Source organism: Notolepis coatsorum (genome assembly GCF_963971535.1).
Source record: "Notolepis coatsorum genome assembly, chromosome: 3".
In the NCBI taxonomy this organism is placed as follows: Eukaryota; Metazoa; Chordata; class Actinopteri; order Aulopiformes; family Paralepididae; genus Notolepis; species Notolepis coatsorum.
Genome location: NC_140167.1, coordinates 155,822,201 through 155,847,904, shown reverse-complemented (window position 1 = coordinate 155,847,904; position 25,704 = coordinate 155,822,201). Strand labels below are relative to the sequence as shown.

At 41.2% G+C, this 25,704-nt stretch overlaps 1 protein-coding gene across 1 annotated transcript in view; it reads left to right on the top strand.

Annotated features, from left to right (window-relative positions):
• The window catches only part of LOC311225398 (uncharacterized protein), a gene marked incomplete at its 3' end in the record, with an annotated part of 134,380 nt that overhangs the window by 4,727 nt on the left and 103,949 nt on the right, over positions 1-25,704 (top strand). The window contains exons 3-4 of the mRNA XM_084310661.1: positions 864-957; positions 15,287-15,446. Of these exons, the coding sequence (XP_084166787.1) occupies positions 864-957; positions 15,287-15,446 (254 nt within the window). The remainder of the gene's footprint in view (positions 1-863; positions 958-15,286; positions 15,447-25,704) is intronic.

Below are 25,704 nucleotides of genomic sequence, written 5' to 3'. Positions count from 1 at the left end.
TGATACAGTGCTTTTTAACAGGAATAGTCATTTACAGAAGCTTATATATAGTAATTTTAATTGAATGGGGTATTTAAATAAAACAAATTTGAATATATACTATTTATTTTAATAACTCATGATAAAAACTAAATTGTGGAGACAACTATTTAGTTATTCGTCACATTGAAACAGACATCTTTTATTGACAAAATATATAAAAGTCATAATACAAAAGTTTGTTCATTTTGTATCCAAATTCAATATGTTAGGTTTTTTCCTTACTCAATATCCGTGTGCTCCAGTGTTCTACTTTGGACCAAGTCTCTGTCTCAAGACTGCTCTATTCTGAGAGAACCGGATGGGCCAACCATTCCCTTTTTGTGTGGGTTGGTTGGAGTGCATGAAACCTCTCACTTAGTTGAGTTTGCAAACAAACATTGTACAGCATCAAATTTCACCAAAAAGAAAAATGCAGGTTTATTTGCACTGTCTCTCCTTGTATTGAGAGCTGAGTCAGTTCATTTGAGAATGAAAAAAATACCAAATCCCAGGCCCTTGCGTTTAAAACAGCGTATACTCATCTATACTTTGGAAATAAATGGAGATGTGGCCAGAGTGTTTTGGAATGAAACCTTTCAAATACAATGTACAGTAACTGACCAATCACACTGTGGCCATTTTGCTATTATGTCACGCTCAGGTTGGGTTCCTTTTCACCCTGTTCCAGTCATGGTGGAAAGGAACTCAATCTGAGCATGGCAATGACTCATCTCACAGTGTACAACACAATTCATGTAATTTACGTATACAGATCCATAACCAGTTTGTATGATCCATGTTCTGTTCTGTAATGCATGTTATTGTGTTGTTGTGTCTTTCAGGCCTGGTCAGTTACTCTTGTCATCTGGCCCCTGGTCATCTTCATCATCTTGGCCATTACCCGCCAGCAGTTCCCTGCACAGCTCAGATATGCATGTGAGTGTACCAACATAAACTGACACGGCCAGCGGCCAAGTCGTATTCCCAGCTAAAGAACTTGTATATTGGGACAATGTGACTTCTTTCTACATATTTCTACATATTCTACATTATATTATTAGGGAAGGTGTTTTGTATAGATTATGCCCATTAGGCCTATACTAACATGAATCAGAATCTGAAACATTTAAAGGTGCTGTAAGTGGGGTTTTCTTGTTCAAATAAGTGTTAAATAGCTCTACATTCTGACAGCCATCACTAATAGAGTGACACGTTTGTCCGAGCGACAGTTGTGATTGGAGGATCAAGAAAAGAGGATATGGTTTAAGATAGGTCAACAGACAATATGTATCACTTGAATACATGTAGGACTCTGTACATCACACAGTAGACAGTAGACTGCAAGTCACTCTCCATACATACACTTAGTAATTTGTACATCAAACAGACACAGTACATATACATCACATTATCATACATTCAGCACTACAGTATGTACATCAGAATCAATGGAGGGAGGTCATTTTCATTTCATTTCATTTATTTGTTTATTTGGAAGGGACAGCATGTATTAATGGACAATACATAAAATGCACTGTAAATACACAGGATTTAGCAAGGGATGCTAATCTTCAGTGACTATCTGTGAGTGAATTAATGAATTAATGAATGACTGAGTTAGTGACATTGCAAGTCTATCTTTGTATGTCACTGTCTTTCTCTCTCCCCCTCTCTTTCTGCTCTCTCTCTCTCTCTCTCTCTCTCTCTCTCTCCCCCCTCTCTTTCTTTCTACCTTTCTTGCATTGTCCCCCCCCCTCTCTCTTCTTTCTCTCTTTTCTCTCTCTACCGTTCTCTTGTTTTTCATCTCCCTGTCTTTCACTGTCTCTAGCCATTGTCATCTTGTGCGTGCTCTTTCTCTGGAGGCATCATGCTGAAGATATCATAGCTTAATCCAGGATTATAAACAATTCATCCACCTTTCTTTATTCCTCCTATCTTTTTTTATTTTTTTGCCTTTTGCCTTTTTTTCCCCCATCCCCCAATGTTGACGTTATGCCAATTCCCTTCTGGTTGTTGCGCTGTGCTAATGTATGGGGAGGGTGTAGAGTACGACACACATCCAGATTACCTGGAGTCTGATTATTAGTACTATTTAAATTTTAGGGAACTTTATACCTTTACTCAAGTATATCAGGAAATATTGTACTTTTTACTCCACTACATTTATCTGAACCTATCAGTTACTAGTTACTTTGGAAATTATTTTGCATAGAAAACATGGCAAACATGTATGAATATTATACTTTCACATTTGAAGCCTGACAACTTCAAGAGGACGTAATCAGAGCAACATACAGTAACTGGACCACATACCAGCAGAACTGGACCACATACTACTTCAATATAACATTTAGAGGTCAATGGATCAAGGTTTGAATGCTCCCATGCACTGAAATACACAAACATCATGAATAATGCATACTTTTACTTTAGATACTTAAGTACATTCAATAGCAAATACTTATCTACTTTTAAGTAGAATTTGAATGGAGGACTTTTACTTTTACCAGAGTACTATCTGATCTGGGTATTTCTACTTTTACTTAAGTAAAGGAACTGTGTACTTCTTCCACCACTGGTAGTTTGATAGCACACTGTACCCTCACATGGATCCCTGGAGAAGAACTCCTCAACAATAAGACCTTTCCGCCCAAGTCATTATGCTGTATGGTTGTTGTTCTTTGGGTTTAGTTACTGGAGACAAGCAACGTTGTGGGTCACACCCCAAACAGACAACAATGCTAAGTCTCTGCCCAGATTCAACCGGATACCCCATATACTATAATATAAGACTGACCTGGAGTCAGATCCCACGAGAGAGCCTTGTGAATCGCTGTGTCACAAGGATAGACACATAGACACAAGGACCAGACAAGCTCGGGAAGACGTTTTCTTCTAAATGGGTCACCGTACTTCACTCCTTGTCACATTAGATGGAGCTTTTCCTCCACAAAACAAAACATAGTATAACTGGCATGACAGATGCTGTAGGTCTGTCACCGCACACCAATTTTATGGAATGGATTTGTTTTTAGTGGAAATGCTGCACCATGTCATTGAATACTGTTTTGCTAGACTGACTGACTATTAGTCATTACCAATCCTGCTTTCTGCTGTCTGTGTGGGTGTGCACGGGGATGAGGGGGGTTAAACCCAATACTCTGTATGATAGCATGTACAACTGTGCTGTATATACAGCATATTTACATTTATATTTTTATATCTACCGCACATAACCCATAGCTCTGTATAATAGCATGTACAATAATGCTGTATATACCATATATATATAATATATATATTCTCACTGCATATATATCTATCCACACCTATCTGTACTTACCTGCACATAGGCATTTTACATATCTATGGATACTAGTCTATACTCTTACTAGTTACGCTGCTGGCCAGTATGACTACTACCATACTGTCTTCACACCTGCATCACTGTACATATTATACTACAACTCTGTACACTATACTCAGTAGTACTTAATTTGTATATTTTGTACCCAGTTTAATCACATGCACATTGTATATTGCTGTTGCACTTTACTGTTACATGTGCACTCTGGTTGGATGCCAAACCACTTTGCGTTGTACTGTACTTGTGCTGTATAACGACAATGCATTTTAATCGAATCTAATCTAGAGAAAAAAGACAAATGTGTTTACCATAGAAGATGTCAGTGAGCTGGTTGCAGGGTTTACTTACAGTATGTGCTATACAGTCATATTGACACAACATTGACTCTATTGTGTTTGGTATTGGGGCCTCTTCTGTTTCCTTTTGAGCCAAGTGGCCCTGCCCAAGATGACTTGACACTTGAGAAATCTGCTCTTCTATTCTCCTGGACTGTGATGGATGAGTCGTCTAAGGGCCAGATAACGTGATAGGAGATGATGTGCTGGTTATGTGACATCCCTTGACAGGGTGTGGAAAGGTCACTTTCAAAATGTTATTTATTGATGAGCTGCTTCAGATTGGGACTGGAATAGAGATGGTACGCCCACGCATCAGCGCACGTCCACCTGTAGACCGTTCCTACAGTCAGGAATATAGAGGAGGATACCAAGTAGACTCAGGAGACTCATTATAATGCTGTGTAGTCTGAGTAGAACTTACGCCAACCTAAACTCTCATCCCCACCAACCGCACCTCAGTCAAATATATTGCTGGTTGCCACCTTGGCCCTTACTATATACTCACCAATGGCCATCATGGAAAAAAGGAAATAAGAAAATGTATATTTCAGGTTCTTGACTCATTCTGTTCTTTTAAATAGCGCTTTTATCCAAAGCGCTTTATGATTTAAAATGTTTACCTATTCACCCACACATTCACACACCGATGGCGGAGGCAACCATGCAAGGTGCCAACCTGCTCATCGAGAGCAGTTAGGGGTTAAGTGTCTTGCTGACACACTGCCTGGGAGGAGCAGGAATCGAACCGGGAACCTTCTGATTACCAGACGACCGCTCTACCAGACGACCGCTCTACCTCCATGAGCCACTGTCGCCCCCACTTGCCCCCCTAAGAAGCGCACAAGTTAATGTGGTTACAGACTGACACACACACACACACACACACACACACACACACACACACACACACACACACACACACACACACACACACACACACACACACACACACACACACACACACACACACACACACACACACACCACACACACACGCACACACATACAAAACACGCACACACACTTCTCTTATTTCAGTACGTTATTTACCCTCTAGCTAAGGCTCGGCGATATGGCCTAAAAATAAAATTTCCGATTTTTTCACACCACATCCGATTTATGATTTCAATCGATTTTTTTCTCTTAAAAACTAGAAACGCCAAGGAAATCATTCAAATAAGCTTTGTTTTTATTTGAGACAAAAAAATTATCAAACCAAGATGAATTTCCCTATTGGGATTGAAGTGCAAACCTAACTTTCACTAATCTTCACTTAAAAATAAAATGATATATATATATAAAAGGTTACTCTTGATCAAACAAAGATGAATGTCCCTATTGGGATTAATAGTGCAATAACTTGCTTTTTCACCAAACTTCACTTAAAACAAATAAAAGGTGCCTCTTGATCATCAAACAAGAATGAATTTCCCTATTGGGATTAATAACTAATAACTAATTAACTAGATTTTAAAATGCATACAAATGTTGTCTGATACATTGTTGCCTGTGGCTACGTTTGTACTGCATTTAAAATGTTCATGTCTATGTAGTTTGTCAAATAGTTATTTATGGTCATGTTTTGTATTGCTCGTCTGTCTGAGACCAAGGACCACAATGGAAATAAGTCTTGACTTTTCTGGAATCTTGTATTTAAAAAAAAGTCTAATAAAATCAAATCAATAAAGTGCAAATCTAACTTTCACCAAACATCACTTTTTGTAAAATAAAGGGTGACTAAAAAATATATATATATATGTAACGGATATGTGCCGCGATAGTGTGACTACGGAACATAGAAGTGAAACTCACTCCCCAGAGGCATCCAAACTGAGCGCTTAGGAGGGAATTCCTTTCTTGGCGCAGCGGTTTGCGATGCTGGCCCCGGTGCGGACGCGTCTATATTAATCCCAGCCGAAGAGTGCTTCGCGTTTCTCTGATTGGCCACGACGCCCATGTGACCGTGGCGCGCGGCAGAGCGGTAGAGCGGAAATAGGCTGCTGCCTCCGCGTCAAGAAAGACAGACAGGCATTCTATTGCCATGCTCTGCGACAAACCCTAACCTTAACCAACTCCGAAAGAATGCCTAAACTTAACCCTAACCTTAACCAACTCCGAAAGAATGCCTAAACTTAACCCTAACCTTAACCAACTCCGAAAGAATGCCTAAACTTAACCCTAACCTTAACCAACTCCCAAAGAATGCCTAAACTTAACCCTAACCTTAACCAACTCCGAAAGAATGCCTAAACTTAACCGGCGAAAGAATGCACGTTTATAGCGAGAGATGATAAATTAATTAAACGTAAAAAGAAAAAAAGAAAACAATTTAAGTGATTCGAACTTGTCACCAACACACCGCAGGCTCCACAGCAAGGCGGCGAACGAGTTGAGCTAACCGTCGATGTTAAAACAGGGGGGATTACGGCTGCATAATGCCGCAGCTCTGCCGCTGCTGCTCTGCCGCGGGGCGTGTTGCGGCCAATCAGGGAAAACGCGGAAGCACTCGGCAGCACTCTTCGGCTGGGATTAAAGAATAGGCGGTGCGGACGCCCGGGGTTCGAATAGTGGCAGGTTCAGCATTGGACCGGCTACAGTGGAGCCGTGACCCGGATGCCTTGGGTGGTGTGAGTTCAGGGGGGGTGAATGTAACGGATACTTGCCGCGATAGTGTGACTACGGCACATAGAAGTGAAACTCACTCCCCAGAGGCATCCAAACTGAGCGCTTAGGAGGGAATTCCTTTCTTGGCGCAGCGGTTTGCGATGCTGGCCCCGGTGCGGACGCCCGGGGTTCGACTCCCACTCAAGGCATGGTCGAAATAGTGGCAGGTTCAGCGTTGGACCGGCTACATATATATATATATGTTTCTTTTAGAAAATCGTCCTAAATCATTAATTCGAATGAATCGATAAAATCTATTAATCGCCCAGTCCTAGCTAAGTAATCTACAAGCTTTCTTGCTATTTGTTTGATATGCACACTCCTACGCAGAGCTGTCTCTACGTCTGTATGTCTGTAGAGTAGGGCTGTCTTAAATACTTCGAAGCTTCATTCGATGGGCATGGGATTCGAATGGGAACATAAAATTGGAATATATAAAAAAAATAATAATAATTTAATCAACCCTGCCTCTCTTTGTACAACAAGCAATGCCGTTAAGATGAGGTCGGAATCAGCACTGACAGATTTGTGTTAAAGCTTTTATAAAGCCTCAAATGACGGCTTACAATATTTCATCAAAGTGTTTCGTTTGTCTAAGATTTTAAAAGGTTTAAACTTTACAGCACTGACAATTCTCTATAGTCTTTTTTATAAGACTATAAAACATGTCTTAATACAAAATTAAGTCGAATTCTGCCTTTGTCTCTATTAACTACATATTATATAATTGTTTGCTTTATAGAAGAAGGTTGCAACATAATTATGTAATGTAATGTTGTTGGCTGTGTAATGGAGAGAGCAGCCGCCCAGGCAGCGCAGCTCCCGACTCATTATTAATTTAATTAATTAATCAAATCCAATCCACTTTATTTATAGAGCACATTTAAAAACAACAAAGTTGACAAAAGAAAATTATATATATATATATATATATTTTAATCTCGAAGCTTCGAATTAAAATCGAATCTCGGCCCCGAAGCTTCGAATGCCAAAAGAAAATTCGAAGGTCAGCCCTACTGTAGAGTGATGTCAGAGCCTGCAACGGACAGCTCTGCCCCAAGTGCAAGCAAGTGTTGAAAGAAGATGTGGTTATAACTTTGAAGTGTGTATACAGAATATCACAAATATTAAGAGATTAAATAAAAAGATTAAGCTTGTCTGAACATTTATGAATTATGAAATGATGTAGATCACACAGTGAATAAACAAGGCTGGCCAACTCATTGTCGGTTCTTATTTACAAAAGAGACTTAAAGATATGGGGGGAACAATAATATAATATTATGTATTCAATATTTTAAAGGAGAATAACATGAGTATAGGTAGCACTTTTACTTCCTCTTCAGGCAGAGTTGTTTGACAGTGGAACGTCGTCCAACTTTCTGCGTATAGGAGTGGCATTCTTTGTCGTACAATGTCACACAATGTTCTTTGTCGCAATGTTTTGTTAACGTGGCAGTAGAACAATAGCGACTGTACTAGTCTAATCATTAAAAAACCTGTTTGACATTGGTTCGGGTACCATAGGGAGGTCTTGATGCATCGTTGAAGTTCAATGCGCCTTAACTGGCCCCAGTATTCACTGACATATTTAACCTGTCCTTAGAACAGGCTGTCATCCCCACCTGCCTGAAGAAGTCCACTATTATCCCTGTACCCAAAAAATCCAAGCCTGCTTGCCTCAACGACTACCGCCCTGTAGCTCTCACCTCCATAGCCATGAAGTGCTTTGAGAAGCTAGTAAAGGGCTACATCTGCTCCTCCCTCCCCATCAACATGGACCCCCTGCAATTTGCATACCGCCCCAACAGGTCCACGGAGGACGCCATAGCCCATGTGCTGCACACAGCAGCATCACACCTGGACAAGAGGCAGGGGAACTATGTGAGAATGCTATTCATCGACTACAGCTCGGCATTCAATACCATAGTCCCCTCCATACTCATAGCCAAGCTCAGGGACCTGGGCTTGAACTATGACCTCTGCCAGTGGGTCTTGGACTTCCTGACTGGCAGACCCCAGGTGGTGAGCAGGCAACTGCACCTCCTCATCCATCACCCTCAACATAGGGGCCCCCCAGGGCTGTGTTCTGAGTCCCCTCCTCTACTCCCTGTACACACACGACTGTGTGGCTCAGCGGAGTAGCAATACAATCATCAAATTTGCTGACGACACAGTGGTGGTGGGCCTGATCTCTGCCAACGACGAGAGGGCCTACCTGGAAGAGGTCAAGGTCCTGGCGGGATGGTGCCAGGAAAACAGCCTCTCCCTGAACGTCAGCAAAACAAAGGAGATGATTGTGGACTTCAGGAGGTCGGGGGTCAAGGACTACAGCCCCCTCAGCATCGACGGGGCACCGGTTGAGAGAGTCAACAGCTTTAAGTACCTCGGAGCCTACATATCCGAGGACTTGACATGGACCACACACATTGACAGTGTTGTGAAGAAGGCACGACAACGCCTCTACTTCCTCAGGCGCCTTAGGAAGTTCCAAGTCAGTCAGAAGATCCTTAAGAACTTCTACTCATGTACAATAGAGAGCATCTTGACCGGCAACATCACCTCCTGGTTTGGGAATAGCACTGCACAAGACCGAAGCAGACTACAAAGAGTGACACGTTCAGCCGAACGCACAATTGGAGGGGGGCTCCCCACCCTCCAGAACATTTACAACAAGCGTTGCAAGGGCAAGGCTAAGAGAATCATTAAAGACTCCAGTCACCCGAACAACTGCCTCTTTGAACTGCTGCGGTCAGGCAAGCGATACCGGAGTCTCAAGGCGAGCACAGAAAGACTCAGAAGAAGCTTCTATCCCCAGGCCATCAGGCTGCTAAACGAACAATGAACACTACACAACAACAACCACCAAACGCACATAGCACACACATCCACACGCACACACTCACTTTAAACAAACACACTGTAGCACCCACTCCACACACTTTATAGCACACACCCACTTTAAACAAACACACTGTATCACCCACTCCCCACACTTTATATTTATTGATGAAGGATTGCACTACAACTCGTACACCTTACTGTAAATTGTACCTAAATTGTACCTCATCCCATTTCTGCTTTGCACTATATAGTACTGTACATTAGTACACTGCATAGTATTGTATATTATATGGTAACTCAGAACATTGTACATATGTCTATACCGAACACTGTGACCTCATTTTCTTCTTCTAAATTACATGCTATACTATGTTATTTGATACTATCTTGTCTAGCACAGTCTCTGGAGCGTAACAGTAAGAAGCATTTTGTATGAAAGTATTCTGTACTTCTGTATGACAACTATTAAAGAAACTTGAACTGTTATGGTTTGTATAGCGACCCCAATAGCACAACACAAGACAGGTATGAGAGTTAGCCAAAAACAGGGCATTATTTATTTCACAGGGAAAAAAGGGAGCACTGACCCTTTAAGGGTGAAATACACTAGAGTCCATGAACAACAAAAAATGCAGCGCTGGCCCTTTAAAGGGTGACCGAAAAAACATCCAGGACATCACGGAAACGTTCAGGTAGTCAAGAGACTAAAAGTCAAAAAAGTCAAAGGTGCCGACAGGGAACTTGAAAAACGAGGACCGCACGGAAGCGGTGATCACACAGGGAATATCCACAGGAGCATGGCGGTGCTCACACAGGGAAATCCACCGGAGCATGAAAACGTCCCAGCAGGAAAACGGCGCCGACGTCTCACACTGGGGAAGCGGCAGTACGCGGTGGTAGGATGTAGATGGCACGACGTCTCACGCCGGAGACGCGCCAGTAGATGGTGGCAACAAGATGACCTGGCGATGAGTGGAAGGCAGTCGGCAGTCTTTGTAGTCTCCCGAGGAGCTAATTACCAACCACTCACAGGTGCGTGAAGTAGAAAAGCGGCACGCCCCTTCGTTGGGCAGCATGCAGTCCTCTCCAGCCCTCACATATGCCGTCCGAGAACGAGTAGATACGTGTTTCGAAAAAGAGCGTTGTGGACGAGTTGTTATTGTTTTATTCCATATTTATAACGCTTCTTAGGTACCCGATCCACTACCAGCATCTTTTCAGATATTTGATTTTCGAAACATGCAGTACCGGCCAAACCCACTTAGGGGCGCCATAGCTCCACTGCAGTATCATGTGAATAAAAAAAAAAAAAAAAAAAGTACAGTTCTGTGGGCGGATCATAGTTCCTTGATCACATCCTCCATCTTGGATCAGCTTGGCGAGCGTTTTTTTCAGCGTGGAATAATGGGATTTATGATTAGCCAATGTGCATATCGATCTACCAGAATCCGATGACTGGTGAGGAAATGCTGCCGGCGATCACATGGCCTGATGGTAGGATAATATTACCCCAAATTACAGCTGGATTGGACATTGTTTTATAACGTAACGTGATCGGTCAATGAAAATGCTATATTGAACGCACACTGTATTGCGGATCAATAATAGTAATCGGCGTTCCCCGCCGCCCCCATTTCATCCATAGATGCTCTGTAATAGTCCGGATGCTACGCAGTTTGTTTTATTTCATTCGTATATATACAGCAGAAATGGCGTTTGATATAACGGCGCCAACGTTTAGCCTATTAGCTAGCTTCCTGCAGAAAAGCCTAGACGAAAAGTGCGTTATACCTTATATTCATGACGCTATAAAATGACAACCAACCGATGGATTTTTATTTTCTTTAAGCCATTATGAAGGCACGGTTTATGCACTCAAGTGACAATGAGAATGGACAGATAGCAATACTATAAATGATATATAAAGCTCTTAGAAAGTACATCGGTTTGTTTACTTTCTGCTGTCCTCTGAGGCCTAAATCGCCGGGCCGCGCCGGTCGTCATAGTGTTAACATCTTTGTACATTAGCTCTTACAACGAAAAGAAAACAAGTTTCACATGTTACATAGGTCAACTTGTGCTTGCATGATGTGTCATCTCCTGTCATATCACATACCGGTGTCAAAACCTTGCTTTCACGAACGATCACGAATTACGATATCTTGACTTGAGCAAGTCTACATGTGATCTATTTCCACATGATGAGAGTGTGTGAATTTAATTGCGATACCAAGCAGATTACACAATGTGAAATCATGTAAATCACACATGAAGTAAGAGACTGCGGTCTCGACTCCCGGAGTCAGCATTGCCTTGGCTTGGGCTGATCGCTATACTAACTCGTTTGGCTGGGTTAGGGGGAGGGAAGCCGTGGGTGGGAAACTGGCGTTGTGGAGGCAGGACTTGAGGAAGGCAGCCTCCCACACGTTACACTTCACCAATGAGAGCCCTCGCTGCCAGGTGAGAAGAGAGCCACTGGCTGTCGCCGCACGTGTCGGAGGAAGCGTGCGGATACTTCAGGGTTCCCTTGTACCGACCAGTAGGAGAACATGTGCACAACAACCAGGTAGGGGAGGGGGGGGGGGGGGGGGGGGGGGGAATTGGCACAACGACTAAATTGGGACGGGAGAAAACAGAGAAAAATCTGAAAATAAAAATAAAAATAAATCACACATGAAGTGTTGTTCCAAATTCACATGGGAAAAACATGTTGAAAATGTGATTTTTCACATGTGAAACAATTTGATTATATTATATTAGATACAAATTTAGCTATTGTCATTATACAGCACAAGTACAATACAACGAAAATAAGTTCTGTAACAGTAAAGTGCAATAGTAATATACAATGTACAGGTGATTAAACTGGGTATAAAATATATAAATTAGTACTACTGAGTGTAGTGTTAATCAGATGCATGTACAGAGTTCTAATCCCCCGGTCACCCAAGTGGCGACCCATGTAACACGCTGCGTCGCGAAGCGGCCGACCCGGGTTCGATTCCCGGACCCGGCGTCCTTTGCCCTGCTCTGTCTCCCGTTCTTCCTCTCTCTCTCCCTCTACCAGACTGCCCGGTAGTACAAACAAATAAAAATCTACCAAAAACATAATTAAAAAAGAAAAGAAAGAAAAAGAGTTCTAATCCCCCATATGGGATAATGGGATATGGGATAATGCATGGCAGAACCACAATCTGCACTCCCCTGCAATCTAACACGCAATGAGGAAACAAGCAGCCAATCGATATTGAATATACAAATATTCACATGTGAAGGTTAATCATTTCCAATCATTTCAATAATTGCGCCCTGTTTCAGTGCGCTGCAGTGACCTGGAGGTGCGACGTGATTCATTAGCTCAGAGACGGGGCAAGAACACCTTGTGTACTCTGCTGTTCTCTTTGATCACCATAGACGTGTACTTAAGATGTTTGCTAAGGTATTATTCTGCCACCAGGAAATATGTTGCATAATGATGAAGCGTTGCTTTTGTTTTCATAATGGAATATTAACAACAGCAGATACCAGATGGATTTTGTGCAGTTAAATCACCATTGACCATACTGTATGGTCCATAAAGTCAATGGCTTTGATGGACCTCAAACTGGATATATATATATATATATATATATATATATATATATATATATATATATATATATATATATATATATATATACCATGACAGTAGCAAGGCTGAAAGGGAGACATGGTAGTGGGCAAAGGGCTTAGAATATTGGAAGAGGGGAATCAGACTGGAAAATGAATGGCAGGCGATGTCCTCACTGAAAACCTAACACCACGTCATTCACGTCATCAAAACTATTATTTGCTTAATGCACTGCTTAAATATCAGGAATGTCAATTTTAATAATTGTGTACTGTATGTATGGGATTGGATCTGTGGAGGAAATATGGAGCTTGTCTCCTCCTTCTGTCTCATCCCCCCAGAGAACTTGTCTTTAACCCCTCCCTTCCCCAAATATACAGTTGATTGATTGATTGATTGATTGATTGATTGATTGATTGATTGATTGAAATGTTTATTAACAGATTGCAGAATGGGTACAGTACAGTACAGCTCAATACATACAATTGTTAAGAGGATGCAGACCTGAGAAAGACTTTTGTCTTGTTTCCATCAGGGTCCCCCATTTTCAATTCATCATATGACACACACGACATACAGATAGACAGTACTGCTACATCTATACATTTATGACATACCAGATTTTCAAATACAGTACTGTTTGTGATACTAAAAAAGTCCAGAAAAGGAGTGTATATACATTTGACATAGAAACTGTACATTGGAGGAGGTTGGGTAGGTGGGGTGGGGTTGGGTGGGGCTGTACATTGGAGGTGGGGGGGTTGGGTACATTGGAATACTGACAAAGCCATGCTTGGTCTTTATTGTACAACTGGGTTAGGACATTTGTAGGGGCCAGTTTCGAATTGCAGTCTCCCGTAGGTGTTCTTTGAGAGTGTTTTTGAAGGTGGGTAGTGATTCACATTCCTTTACAGCTTTGGGTAGGGCGTTCCACATTGATGTGGCATAATTGCGAAACGTGTTTAGTCCCTTGTTTGAGCCGAATCTGGGTTTTACATGATTTGTGGAGCTCCCTCTGGTGTTGTGATCGTGGTATTCACTGACCTTTGGGAAGTATTTTGACATGTACATGGGTACCTTGGTCATGTAGTGTATCTTGTAGACCAGGCCCATTGCAAGTTGCTGTACTCTGTCGCCTACTCTAAGCCATCCTAGGTTGGCAAAGTGTGCAGGGGTGAGGTGGGTTCTAGGAGTCAGGTCAAGCAGTAGTCTGACTAGTTTGTTTTGAGATGTTTGTAATTTGGTTTTTAGTGCCTTTGAGGTGCTTTGGTACCATGAGGTGCAAGCATAGTCGTAGTACCCTTGAATGAGTGCTCCTGCCAGAGTCTTCAGGGTATTATTATTATTATTTTTTTTAAACTTCGACCAGTCAGCTGGTTCTTTTCGCGTTTATCGCTTTTTCTGGTCAAGTATGACCGACAGAAACAGGTTGAATGGGGGTATAGATGGGGGGAAAGACACTCTGAGAAAGTACGGCTTGTCCGGGAGTCGAACTCGCTACCCCAGATCCGTGACGCGCACGGTTGTCCCCGACGCCGAAATAGCGTTCGAGGTACGCGGTGAGCTACTGGAGCTCCCCCTCAGGGTATTCTTGTTTACCAGAGTTCCCCCTCCCCCCTCCTGACTATAAAGGAGCCCTCCCCCTTCATTCTCTCTCTTCTTCCTGGTGTATTGATCTCTGGCTAATAAATCGTATTAACCGGATTCATTCGACTGAGTAAGTTATTCCAGAGATCCCAGGCCAGCAAGCGTACATGCTTTTTCAGAGGAGGAGGACTTCACCATTTCACCATTATCTCTTGACATACAAGTTTGTTCCTCATGGATGGTTTATTGTTTATGTCAGATAAAAACCCTGTATGTCCACAAACACATTTTCTGAAATTAAGAAAGATAATTTTCTGATCGGGAGCCATTCGATTTTTACATTATTTAACTAAATATGAGTTACTATGCCTCTAGTAAGAACTATAAACCCTATGTTAGGAATGAACAGACATTTTGCTGGCATAACCCAGTCTGTTTTTTACACTGACCAAAGCAACTTCATCACATTTACATTGTATATATATATATATCTTTATATATTTTTACCCAGAGAGACTTACAACAAGTGCAACAGTAGGGTGGGTTCAAATTCTAACATCACCAACATAGCAGGTAGCCAAAATGAAGAGTTCTGACTGAGTACTGACTGAGGACACATCACAGAGCCAAGGCTGATAGCTGATCATATAAAACTAGTAGTATATAAGGAATAAATATGAGAACAAGAGAGAGGTCTGCAAAGCTTTTTAAATACGTTTTTAACAAGATAGGGTAGGAAAGAAGGAGAGCATTTTGTTTGCGGAAGCTAAACTTTACAACCACAGACCTTTCCACAAATCTGTTTTTATAATGAACGCATGAATGAATGGATATTTCCTTTCTCATGTCTTCCAGGCTATGTGGCCCCGCGGAACCTGCCCAGCACAGGGTTCTTCCCCTTCCTGCAGACCCTCATGTGCAACACAGACAGCAGCTGCCATAACAAGTCACGCCTGGTGACTCCACACGGATCCAAGGTCAAACGTAGCAACTGGGAGAATGGCGACGCTAAAAGGTAAAGTGTTCCTTTATTGATCCCCTTGAGGAAGTCAAGGCATCATAGCAGCATGGGGGATTGGGGGAGGGGAGGTAAAGGCAGGAAAACAAAAGACATAGAATATAAATATAAATATAAATAATAATAATAATAATAATAATAATAATAATATAAAATAATACAAAAGATATACTATATATAGTAGTATACATACAGTACATTATCTGACACACACAGGGCCAACATCCATTGTCTTAGTGAAACTCACTATTGTGTGAATACCTTGTGACTTCAATTGTGACTGTGTGACCTTTTTTCTTTCTTCTTCTTCTTTTTTCTTTCTTGAATTTAAAAGTTAATGAGAATTTAAAGGTTACATATTATCACAACTCCTCGTCCCTCTCACGCCGTGAGAACTATATTTATTGAATGAACACAGTACAAATGCATCAGTTAAATACAATGTCGCTTAGCTCGCGCATGAAACAAAGTGCATTTACTCAAAAGAAGAGCAGCGGAAATCTTACAGGAGCGAGCCACGCACAGCCTTCAGAGTTAGGCGCCACAGTACCTTGCTAGCATCTGCTCGACGCAAATGCATGATGGGAAATTACTTGCTATCGTCTGCGCAAAGCGCCCATTGGCTCAGAAAAGTTGCCACCACCCACAAGGAAGTTATGAGACGTTTGATTGATTGATTGAAAACTTTATTAACAGATTGCAGAATGGGTACAATACAGACCAGACCAGAAAAATACTTTCGTCTTGTTTACATCAGGGTCCCGTCTATCAGATGTATTCTTATTCTTATTCTTATTCTTATTCTTATTATTCTTATTATTATTCTTATTATTCTTATTCTTCTTCTTCTTCTTCTTATTATTATTATTATTATTATTATTATTATTATTATTATTATTATTATTATTATTATTATTATTATTATTATTATTATTGGATACAGGAGTTTGGGGAGTTTGAGCTTCTTCAAATAACGTTATCTTATCCATCATTATTCCAAGATAAACTTCATGAACTGTCAGACAGACACCAAATAATTTGTATCAGAGTACTGACATTCACGCTTTACACATTCCTCATAAATGCTGTCTTAATAACCATCTCTGCAATGGAGTTTATATCAAAATAACAATATCAACCCCCCTGAACAAATAGTTGGTGATTGCTTCAAGTCGATTCTACAGACGGACTGTTTCTATCATCGGAATTAAATAATTATAAATAATGATAATAAATACGACAATTACGTTTTGCATTTATAGTCATGACTCAATGAGCAATCTGAGCATTACCGCTCGTATGTATAGTACTTCACTAAGCCGTCTGGCTCACAGTTAACCCAATCGCACGATATAGTGAAATAGACTAGAATAGATTAACGAATTCCATATAAATCTATAGTTCATTAACGATGCAGCAGCTGCTACTGTATCCTGCACACACTGACACACACACACATACACGTGTGCTACAGTGCGACTCCAGATGATAATAATAATAATAATAATAATAATAATAATAATAATAATAATAATAATAATAATAATAATAATAATAATAATAATAATAAATGAAGACTTGATTCACATCAATTTGTGTGAATGAGTGAGTGTTATAGTATGTCTACCTGTTCTCATTATACCCCCCACATAAAATCCAAAGGATAATTAGCTGACCAAACATTATCAGTGCGCTCTCGAAATTATAATTAACCGAAATGATAATATATAGGCTATATCTCGTTGTACACATCTTACATGATAAAGCGTCTGCTGAATAATTCAGTTTTGCCTCAATATATACTGTATATATAATAATATTTTGCCTCAATATACAGTATATATTTATATTGATGCAAAACAGAATTATTTAGCTGTATGTGTGTGTGTGTGTGTGTGTGTGTGTGTGTGTTGTGGGCAGGAGCGCGCAACTAACAAGATGGTATAATGGAATATTAATACAGTCTATTCCACTATAGGTATATAGTGTGCTGTGTGATGACAATACATTTGAATCTAATCTAACTTTGATCCGTCGCAAAGCACTTCGGCCCTCGCATTATAATGAGCTGGACAGGTGTGTGTGTGGGAACGTGAACGCGATATCTGCCATGCGAGACTAGGCGAGGCTTGTTGTCATCTCTGAAGTGTTCGACTTTCTGACTCCTCCCCCGGCTGCAATCATCTACTCTTGCTTGTTTTCGAGGCGAGCCGAAATTAATCTCAAACAAGCATTTCCACGGTTAAATGTAACATACTCTCGTGAGACTTTGTGCCTTATCACGTTTAACTGTTGACCAATGAATTTAGCTTTTTACATCAAATTATTTATGCATCACATTATTTATCTAATTATTACTTTATACATGAAAATAAGAAATCGATCATTAATCACCCTTCCTTTCTCCTCCCCCCCACCCCCCCTCAGGACCCCCCTTGGACAATAACCACCATTTCGTTTAACACCAAGGATTACAAATTCAAATGCTGTGCTTTATCTTCTCCACCATATCTGACCAAATTGCTATGTTGGCTTCATTGACGCCTAGAATTCGTGCGGTAGATATCTCTAAATAAATCACATCTAAATAGGTAAGAATCCATACCTTCAGGCACATTTTATCCGGTTGAATCCAGCGTGATGCTATTAGCTTTTTGGCAGCCGTAAGACCGGACAAGATTAGCCTCTTAACATGTACTGAGTGTGATAACTGAGAGACATCATTCAGCAACAATACCGAAGGCAGTACAGGTATGGTCAGAAACAAAAGTTCTGATAATTGTGTGGTTACTTCTTCCCAGAATAGGGACATAAATAGGGGGACATTCCCAATACATATGCATAAATGTACCGATCTCACCCTTTAAACACAATGAGCATCGAGAGTCCTGTTTAAGCCCCATAAGGTACAATCGTCTAGGAGTCAAGTAAGTCCTATGAATAAAATTAAGATTAATCTGTTGATGATCCGGGTTGCGTGACGACAGCCGAACGTTTGCCCAGACTTCATCCCAATCAAAATCCACTTCCAAGTCTGGTATATCCTTCCTCCAAACTGAGTCTAGGGGAAGGACTTCATACGAAGACGTAAGTAAGTGGCGATAAAAGTCAGAGACGAAGCCTCTCGATGTCTCCTTTCCATAAAAGAATTTGTGATATCTGTGGTGTTCAAGTGGACTCTTTAAAGGAACTCCATGAGCCTTCAAAGCAGCTCTTAATTGTAGATAGAAATAATAAGTAGAGCAGGTGAGGTTAAATTTGTTATGTATATCTCGATAGCTACAGAAACCCTGTTTGTTGAAAATATCCCCTAATGTATGTATGCCCTTCTTTTCCCATTTGGTAAATCTGATAGGTTGTTTTCCAATAAGGAGTAAATTGTTATTAAATATGGGAGAATGACTATGCCATTTATATTGGTTAGTAAATTTTTTCTGTGTATCACGCCATATCCGGATCACATGTGTAATAAGAGGGCCAAATTTCAAGTTGCATTGCTTAATAGATAAGTTGGTGTATACTATATCCTGTAGTCTATGTGGTGCCACTATATTCTCCTCTAATGGTCTCCAGGATACAGCTGTTTGAGAGTCAAACCAGGTGATCAGTGGTCTTAAAGAGAACGCTTTAAAATAGTAGTAGAAGTCTGGAAATGCTAAACCACCGTCGGCTTTATTTCTATGTGCTGTGGATCTTTTTATTCATGGAGGTTTGTTGTTCCAAATAAATGTATATGCAATGGAGTGTAATTTTTTCCAGTAACCAACACGGGGGGGGGGGGGGGGGGGGGGTAACGGCAACATTGAACTGAAGAAGTTGATTCTTGGTAAGACATCCATCTTAACTATTGACGCTCTGGCCTGTACTGAGTTTTTTAGTTTTGACCATCTGTCGAAATCATTTGTGATTCTATCTAGGATTCCGGTATAATTATACTTCACCGTTTGGCATATAGTGGGGAATATTTCAACTCCAAGACATCTAAAGTGTTCTACCATTAGTATATTTTCTGGGAGGGAGGTAGCCTTCGCAGTGACATTAAGTGGAAGGAATGCCGATTTTGGCCAATTTATCTTAAATCCAGATAGATTGCCAAAATCATCTATTAGTTTGAGCAGATGAGGCATTGAGGTGGTAGGGTTTTGTATGAACAATATTACATCGTCCGCATATAAACTAATATGATGTTTTGTGCCCCTAATTGAGATCGGCTCTATGGATTGGGATTGCCTTATATATTGTGCCAAAGGCTCTAGGGATAGAGCAAATAATCCGGGACTAAGAGGACAACCCTGTCTGGACGAACGCGATACAGGGAAGTGTGGGGAGGTGAATTTACCTGTTATAATCATGGCCGAAGGATCTTTGTATAGTACTTTGATCATATTAATGAATCCATCTCCTAACCCCATCCTTCCAAGTACTGCCCATAAATAAGACCATTCTAATCTATCAAAGGCCTTCATCGCATCCAAGGATAATACAGCTATAGGAGGTACGGTATCCTTACTGGCGTCTATCACATGCAGTATCCGTCTAATATTATCTGTGATCAGACGGCCTCTTATGAAGCCTGTCTGATCAGGATGAACTAAAGATGTCATATGCTTTTGAAGTCTGATGGCTAGTACCTTAGCATACAGCTTGAGATCGGTTCCGAGGAGGCTTAAGGGTCTATAGCTACCGCATTCGTTGGGGTCTTTGTCCTATATAAGGAGGACAGATATGAGTGCCATATTGACGTCCCTGGGGAAGTTCCCCTCTTTAATTGAGTATAAAATCATATCAAGTAATAAGGGTCCAATTACATCCCAACATGAGAGGTACAGTTCTGGTGGGATACCATCCCATCTAGGAGCCTTACCACTTTGTAATTCAGATATAGCCTCCCTAAGTTCCTCTATTGTAATAGGTGCATCTAACTGTTTAGCGTCTTTCTCTGAAAGTTTAGGTAGGTTAATTTGATCCAGAAATGTATCCATTTTATTATGATCAAAATCCACTTCTGATTGGTATAGGTTGGAGTAAAACGCTCTAAAAGTCTCGTTGATTTTTTTGGGGTCTGTAACAAGTCCTTGTTGGTCATTAATAGCAGGGATATCAGAAAATTGTGCATTGGATCGTATCCTCATAGCTAGTAGGTGACTCGGTTTAGAGCCATGAAATAATAATGCTGTCTTGTACTGTGTATTTGAAATTCAGAATGTTGTTTTAATCTCTTTTTTTAACACTTTAATTCGAGACTCCAATTGAAACGAGTAGTTGCGTTGTAAAGCGGAGAACAATGACGAATGATGCGCTTCCAGCTCTACCAATTTGGAATGTTGTTTCTTGCGGAGGTTGGAGGCAAAGGACCGTAGTGTTTCCCTTGATAAAACCCTTTACCGACATGCCATAACATTCTGGGGTCTAGTACCGACGCCGCATTAACCTGCAGGAATTTATTTAGTTCATCTTTGAATTGTGACATGAATTCAGTGTTTTTCAAGTATTTTGTTACAGTTTGAAGTGCGTATTGCTTGTCAGTTTGAAATGTGTATTGTTTGACAGTTTGAAATGAGTATTGCTTGACAGTTTGAAATTAGTATTGTTTGACAGTTTGAAGTAAGTATTGTTTGTCAGTTTGAAATTAGTATTGCTTGTCAGTTTGAAATGAGTATTGCTTGTCAGTTTGAAATTAGTATTGCTTGTCAGTTTGAAATGAGTATTGCTTGTCAGTTTGAAATCAGTATTGCTTGACAGTTTGAAATAAGCATTGCTTCGAAGTGAGTATTGTCTTCAGGGGCGTAGCTGTAGATTCTGGGCCCCCTGAAAGAATCCTTATGGGCCCCTAATAACAAGCGATGCGCGCGTTAGCGCCGCGAGCGAATTTCTTTTTGGCCATGTATTTATTGATGAAAACGCATAATATGTTTTTTACCTATACATTCGGATCAGCAGTTCAGCACCTGAACTGTTGGTGGGTGAGCTTAGTAAAGGATGTCGCATTGCGTTCATCTTCAATGAATGAACCAATGCAATAGTCTACCAAAGAACCTTGAGTCGCACTAGGCTAGGCATATTTTCCCCTATTTTTGTGACAATGTTTTCTGATACTCAACATACAAAAGCTGTTACTTGTCCTGTCTCTCTGTAATTCCATCTCCCACACAAAGTCTACTCAAGCACACTATTAGGTTGACAGACACTTACATTTTGATGTGCTCTGTAGTATACAATCACTCCCTGCTTCGATATGCTTCGAGTAAATTTGACTCTAACTGAGGACATTTTCCTGTCAGTCTGTTCAAGCTGCAAGCTGCTGGTGCGCTGCTGTGCCGCCTAGTTATAGTTGAAAGTTGGGGTGCAAGATTAGTAACTGGCAGGCAAGGGGTGGTTTGGAGTGGGTCCGGCACGACCACCTCCATGGCAGAATGTTTTTAATTTAATGAACACCTGTACGTGCAATTTCCTGCAATATAGAGCACAGAACTGTCTCAAAATCCTATGGGATTTACTAGGGATGTTATCCTACACTTTAAGCTGTCTGATATCCCATTACCTGTAACTCTTGGGTCTCTTTCTCACTTCCTCTGCCTCCTCCCTGAGTCTGCAGTCACCACATCATTCTACACAGGAGAGCAATACACTTAGGAATACACTGAACTGGTTTGAATACATGATTCTTTCTTTTTTCTGCTGCCATGTTCTACCTGGTTGGCTGGCTACACACACACACACACACACACACACACACACACACACACACACACACACACACACACACACACACACCCACACACACACACACACCACACACACACACACACACACACACACACACACACACACACACACACATACAGTGTGCAGGTTAGTTACAGTAGGAGATGGGCTTCTATCATATTATCTTCTATCATTCTATAATGCATTCTTCTCTTTTATTTTCATTTCAGGTAGTTGTACCTTAAGATACTTGAAGGCTGGCATCTGTAAACGCAGATATAAGTACTTTATTCTTATTTTATTATCATTATTTTCTTTCCAATGAAATGAAATCAGAAATCAGGTATATGATGGAAAATATGAAAGTCAATGCTTGAAGGAAAATGATAGTTGTGAGTTGATGAGACAAGGAGTGGCAGCTGTTTGCACATCTGTAATCAGAGGTAGCAAGGGAGAGCGAGCACAGAGGAAGAGAGCTAGAGGGAGAGAGAGACCGAGGCAACTAGTGCAGAGAGAGAGAGAGAGAGAGAGAGAGAGAGAGAGAGAGAGAGAGAGAGAGAGAGAGAGAGAGAGAGAGAGAGCGAGGAGAGAGCGAGAGAGAGAGAGGGGAGGAGGGGGCCTGAGGTCTGGATCTTGACAACACCGTTAGCTAACAGCTGAGCTAGCTAACATAAAGACTGTGACCTGTAATTCAAAGCAGCGAAAATTAAGAGAAGATGATGATTATAAATGTGTTTTATTGTATTCAGCATTGTAACTTACATGAAAGGTCTGCCTGCCACCACCACCAATGACAGACCGTCTTTACACACACGCACTCAGCCGCAGCACCTGGCTGCGTGATGGACTGTTGTGGGTGGGACTTGTGAGGCAGTAGATCAAACCATTGTTAGAGAAATGCAGGGGAGTCACAATCTATGGAAATCATCTACATTAACTTACTTTAGGATAATAATAAAACCATATTAAAAAAGATAATAATAGTGTTCTCTCTGGCCCCCCCCCCCCCCCCCCCCCCCCCCCAGTGCTGGGCAGTGTCGGCGTCAGAACGAATTTATCAGGGGGGCATATGGTAATTTTGGGGGGGCATAAAATATACGCTTCAGAAAACGCATTTCCCGCAAACCAACACGCATTTCAAAACATGAGCGCACTGCAGGCATAAGAGATAAGACAGTCTCTCTCTCTCTCTCTCTCTCTCTCGCACGTCACGTCACAAACACACTGGCGTCTTGCGCACACACACAAAGTGAAAGATCACGTATTTCGTTTTCGTATTATTATACACCTGGCTGAGAATCTTTGACGAGTCCAAACCAGCATTCTTTTAGCTCAGCTAAGACTGTGTCTGTCAATGTCCGTGCATCACCTGCGTCAGCTGTCACTATGGTTACCAGGCGCCTCTGTCACTTCAAATGACTGGTCTACAAAACGAATGACCAACAGATATATTTTCACATCCCGTGGGATCGCGTGTTCCGTCCACTTTTAATGTGTAATGCGAGTCGCCTACTTCTTCCACTATAGCCTCAGTCACCACACTGCTAAGTGTACTTATAAGTTCATTTTGCATGTCATGACAAGTGTATGTGGCGTTTCGAGGGATAGTAGTTCACTATGTCAGCCAATTCTGGGTCTTTTTAATTGTGTAGTCCAATAAGGACAGGAAAAGACCACTTCCCCCCTCAGACATGTCACCAAAAGCATCTAGGTTTTCCACGTAAAGGCAACTGGTTTTCTACCAGAACCCGACAACATCCACGAGAGCCGAGAAGTAGTACCTGTTCCTTCGTAGCTGGTCTGTGTTGACAAGTGTCGAAATCTCCTTGCCGGTATTGCCGTGAAGAAGCCTTAGGTGCGCCTGCCCCAGCCAACCATTTTCGTATATCCATTTTATTTGTATGTCCGTCTCCAAGAAGTGATTATTATATTTTACCTGAGTCTGACTCTATCTTTGACTTTCGCGCTCACTGACCTCACTCAAGTCACGCCCTACCCATATCAAAATCAATTCAAATGTAGTCACGCCCTACCCGTCAACTCAACGTGACCAATAATAACGCGTGCGTCAGCCGTGGCGTGAGATCAAACATACACTTCTTAAGACTTTTTTTGTTTAATTTCGTTTAATAATAGGCTAAATAGCCTATTTATAAAGGAAAACATCTGACTTTTACTATAATAAAAAAAATGTATGTTTAATTATTTTATTTTTTTATAATAATTGACCATGCCGGTTGGAGGGGCACAGTGCCCCATCTGGGGGGGCATGGCCCGCGAATGCCCCCCCATGGCGCCGACACTGGTGCTGGGCCCTTAGAATCATCCTAATCTACCCCCCCCCAGCTACGCCCCTGATTGTCTTCACATGTTGTCATTCCCTATGTAGTTTTGTGGGGACTTTAAAACCAAAGGTGATAGTAAGAGGGAATAGAGGGGAATAAGGCGGGGAGTGAAGTTAGACGAGGGAAGTGGGATTAATTTATAAATGACAGCTGTTTTAGATTGAACTTTTCTGTTTGAGTGCAAGATGGGTCAGTGACTAGGGATGTCCCGATCCGATCACGTGATCGGGATCGGCGCCGATCACGTGCTTTTCAGAGGATCGGGATCGGGAATCTTTTTTAATAAAAATTGGCAGTCAAAAAAAGATTTTTTTTTTTATTTAATTTTTTCAACAAACATGACCATGTTCACGTCTTAAACTCATACGGAGGCCTTAGTTTTGGTTTTAAATTACATATAATATATCATTAATGTATTTATTGTCACACAGAGCAGAATAATTGTCCACAACAAACACATCCCCTTTAATTTACACCGTTGCAACAAACACTTTCCCTTTAATTTTAGACGCTCACATCACAACAACACGTTGCTCCCCGAAACGTTATCCACTGACTTGAGCAGCTGCTAGAGGTTTGTAACTAAGCATTTTAAAATAGAAAGTCAAGCCAGTCCAACAGCAATTGCAATGTTTGCAAGGAGGACATTTCGCGTGGAGGAAAAACTCATGAAGCAGCAGGAGGCGGAGTTTTCAGACTAACTTTTCAGATAACGGCAATTATTTGCTGTGTGACTGAGGATTATCGTCGGCGTTTCAGACCAGAATGGAGCTAATCATTACGTAAGTCGAACACTGAATGTATACTAATGTGCAAACATATATTGAAACCTTTAAATATTTCTCATATGAAGCACATATGAATGTAAATACACAAGAGCCGCCGCGCTCGCGCCCCGGACTATAGGCAACAGAGGGGCTTCTTGCTCCGCCAGTTTCTGACACAAATGCGTCAAAATTGATTACTAATGTGAAAGATCGGATCGGGAACGATCGGAATCGGTAGATATTTAAAATCACATGATCGGGATCGGATCGGGGGCAAAAAAAGGCGATCGGGACATCCCTATCAGTGACAAAAGGAAATAAAGGTCAGGAATAAAGAATGATGTAATGACACACACACACACACACACACACACACACACACACTACACACACCACACACACACACACACACACACACACACACACACACTCACTCAC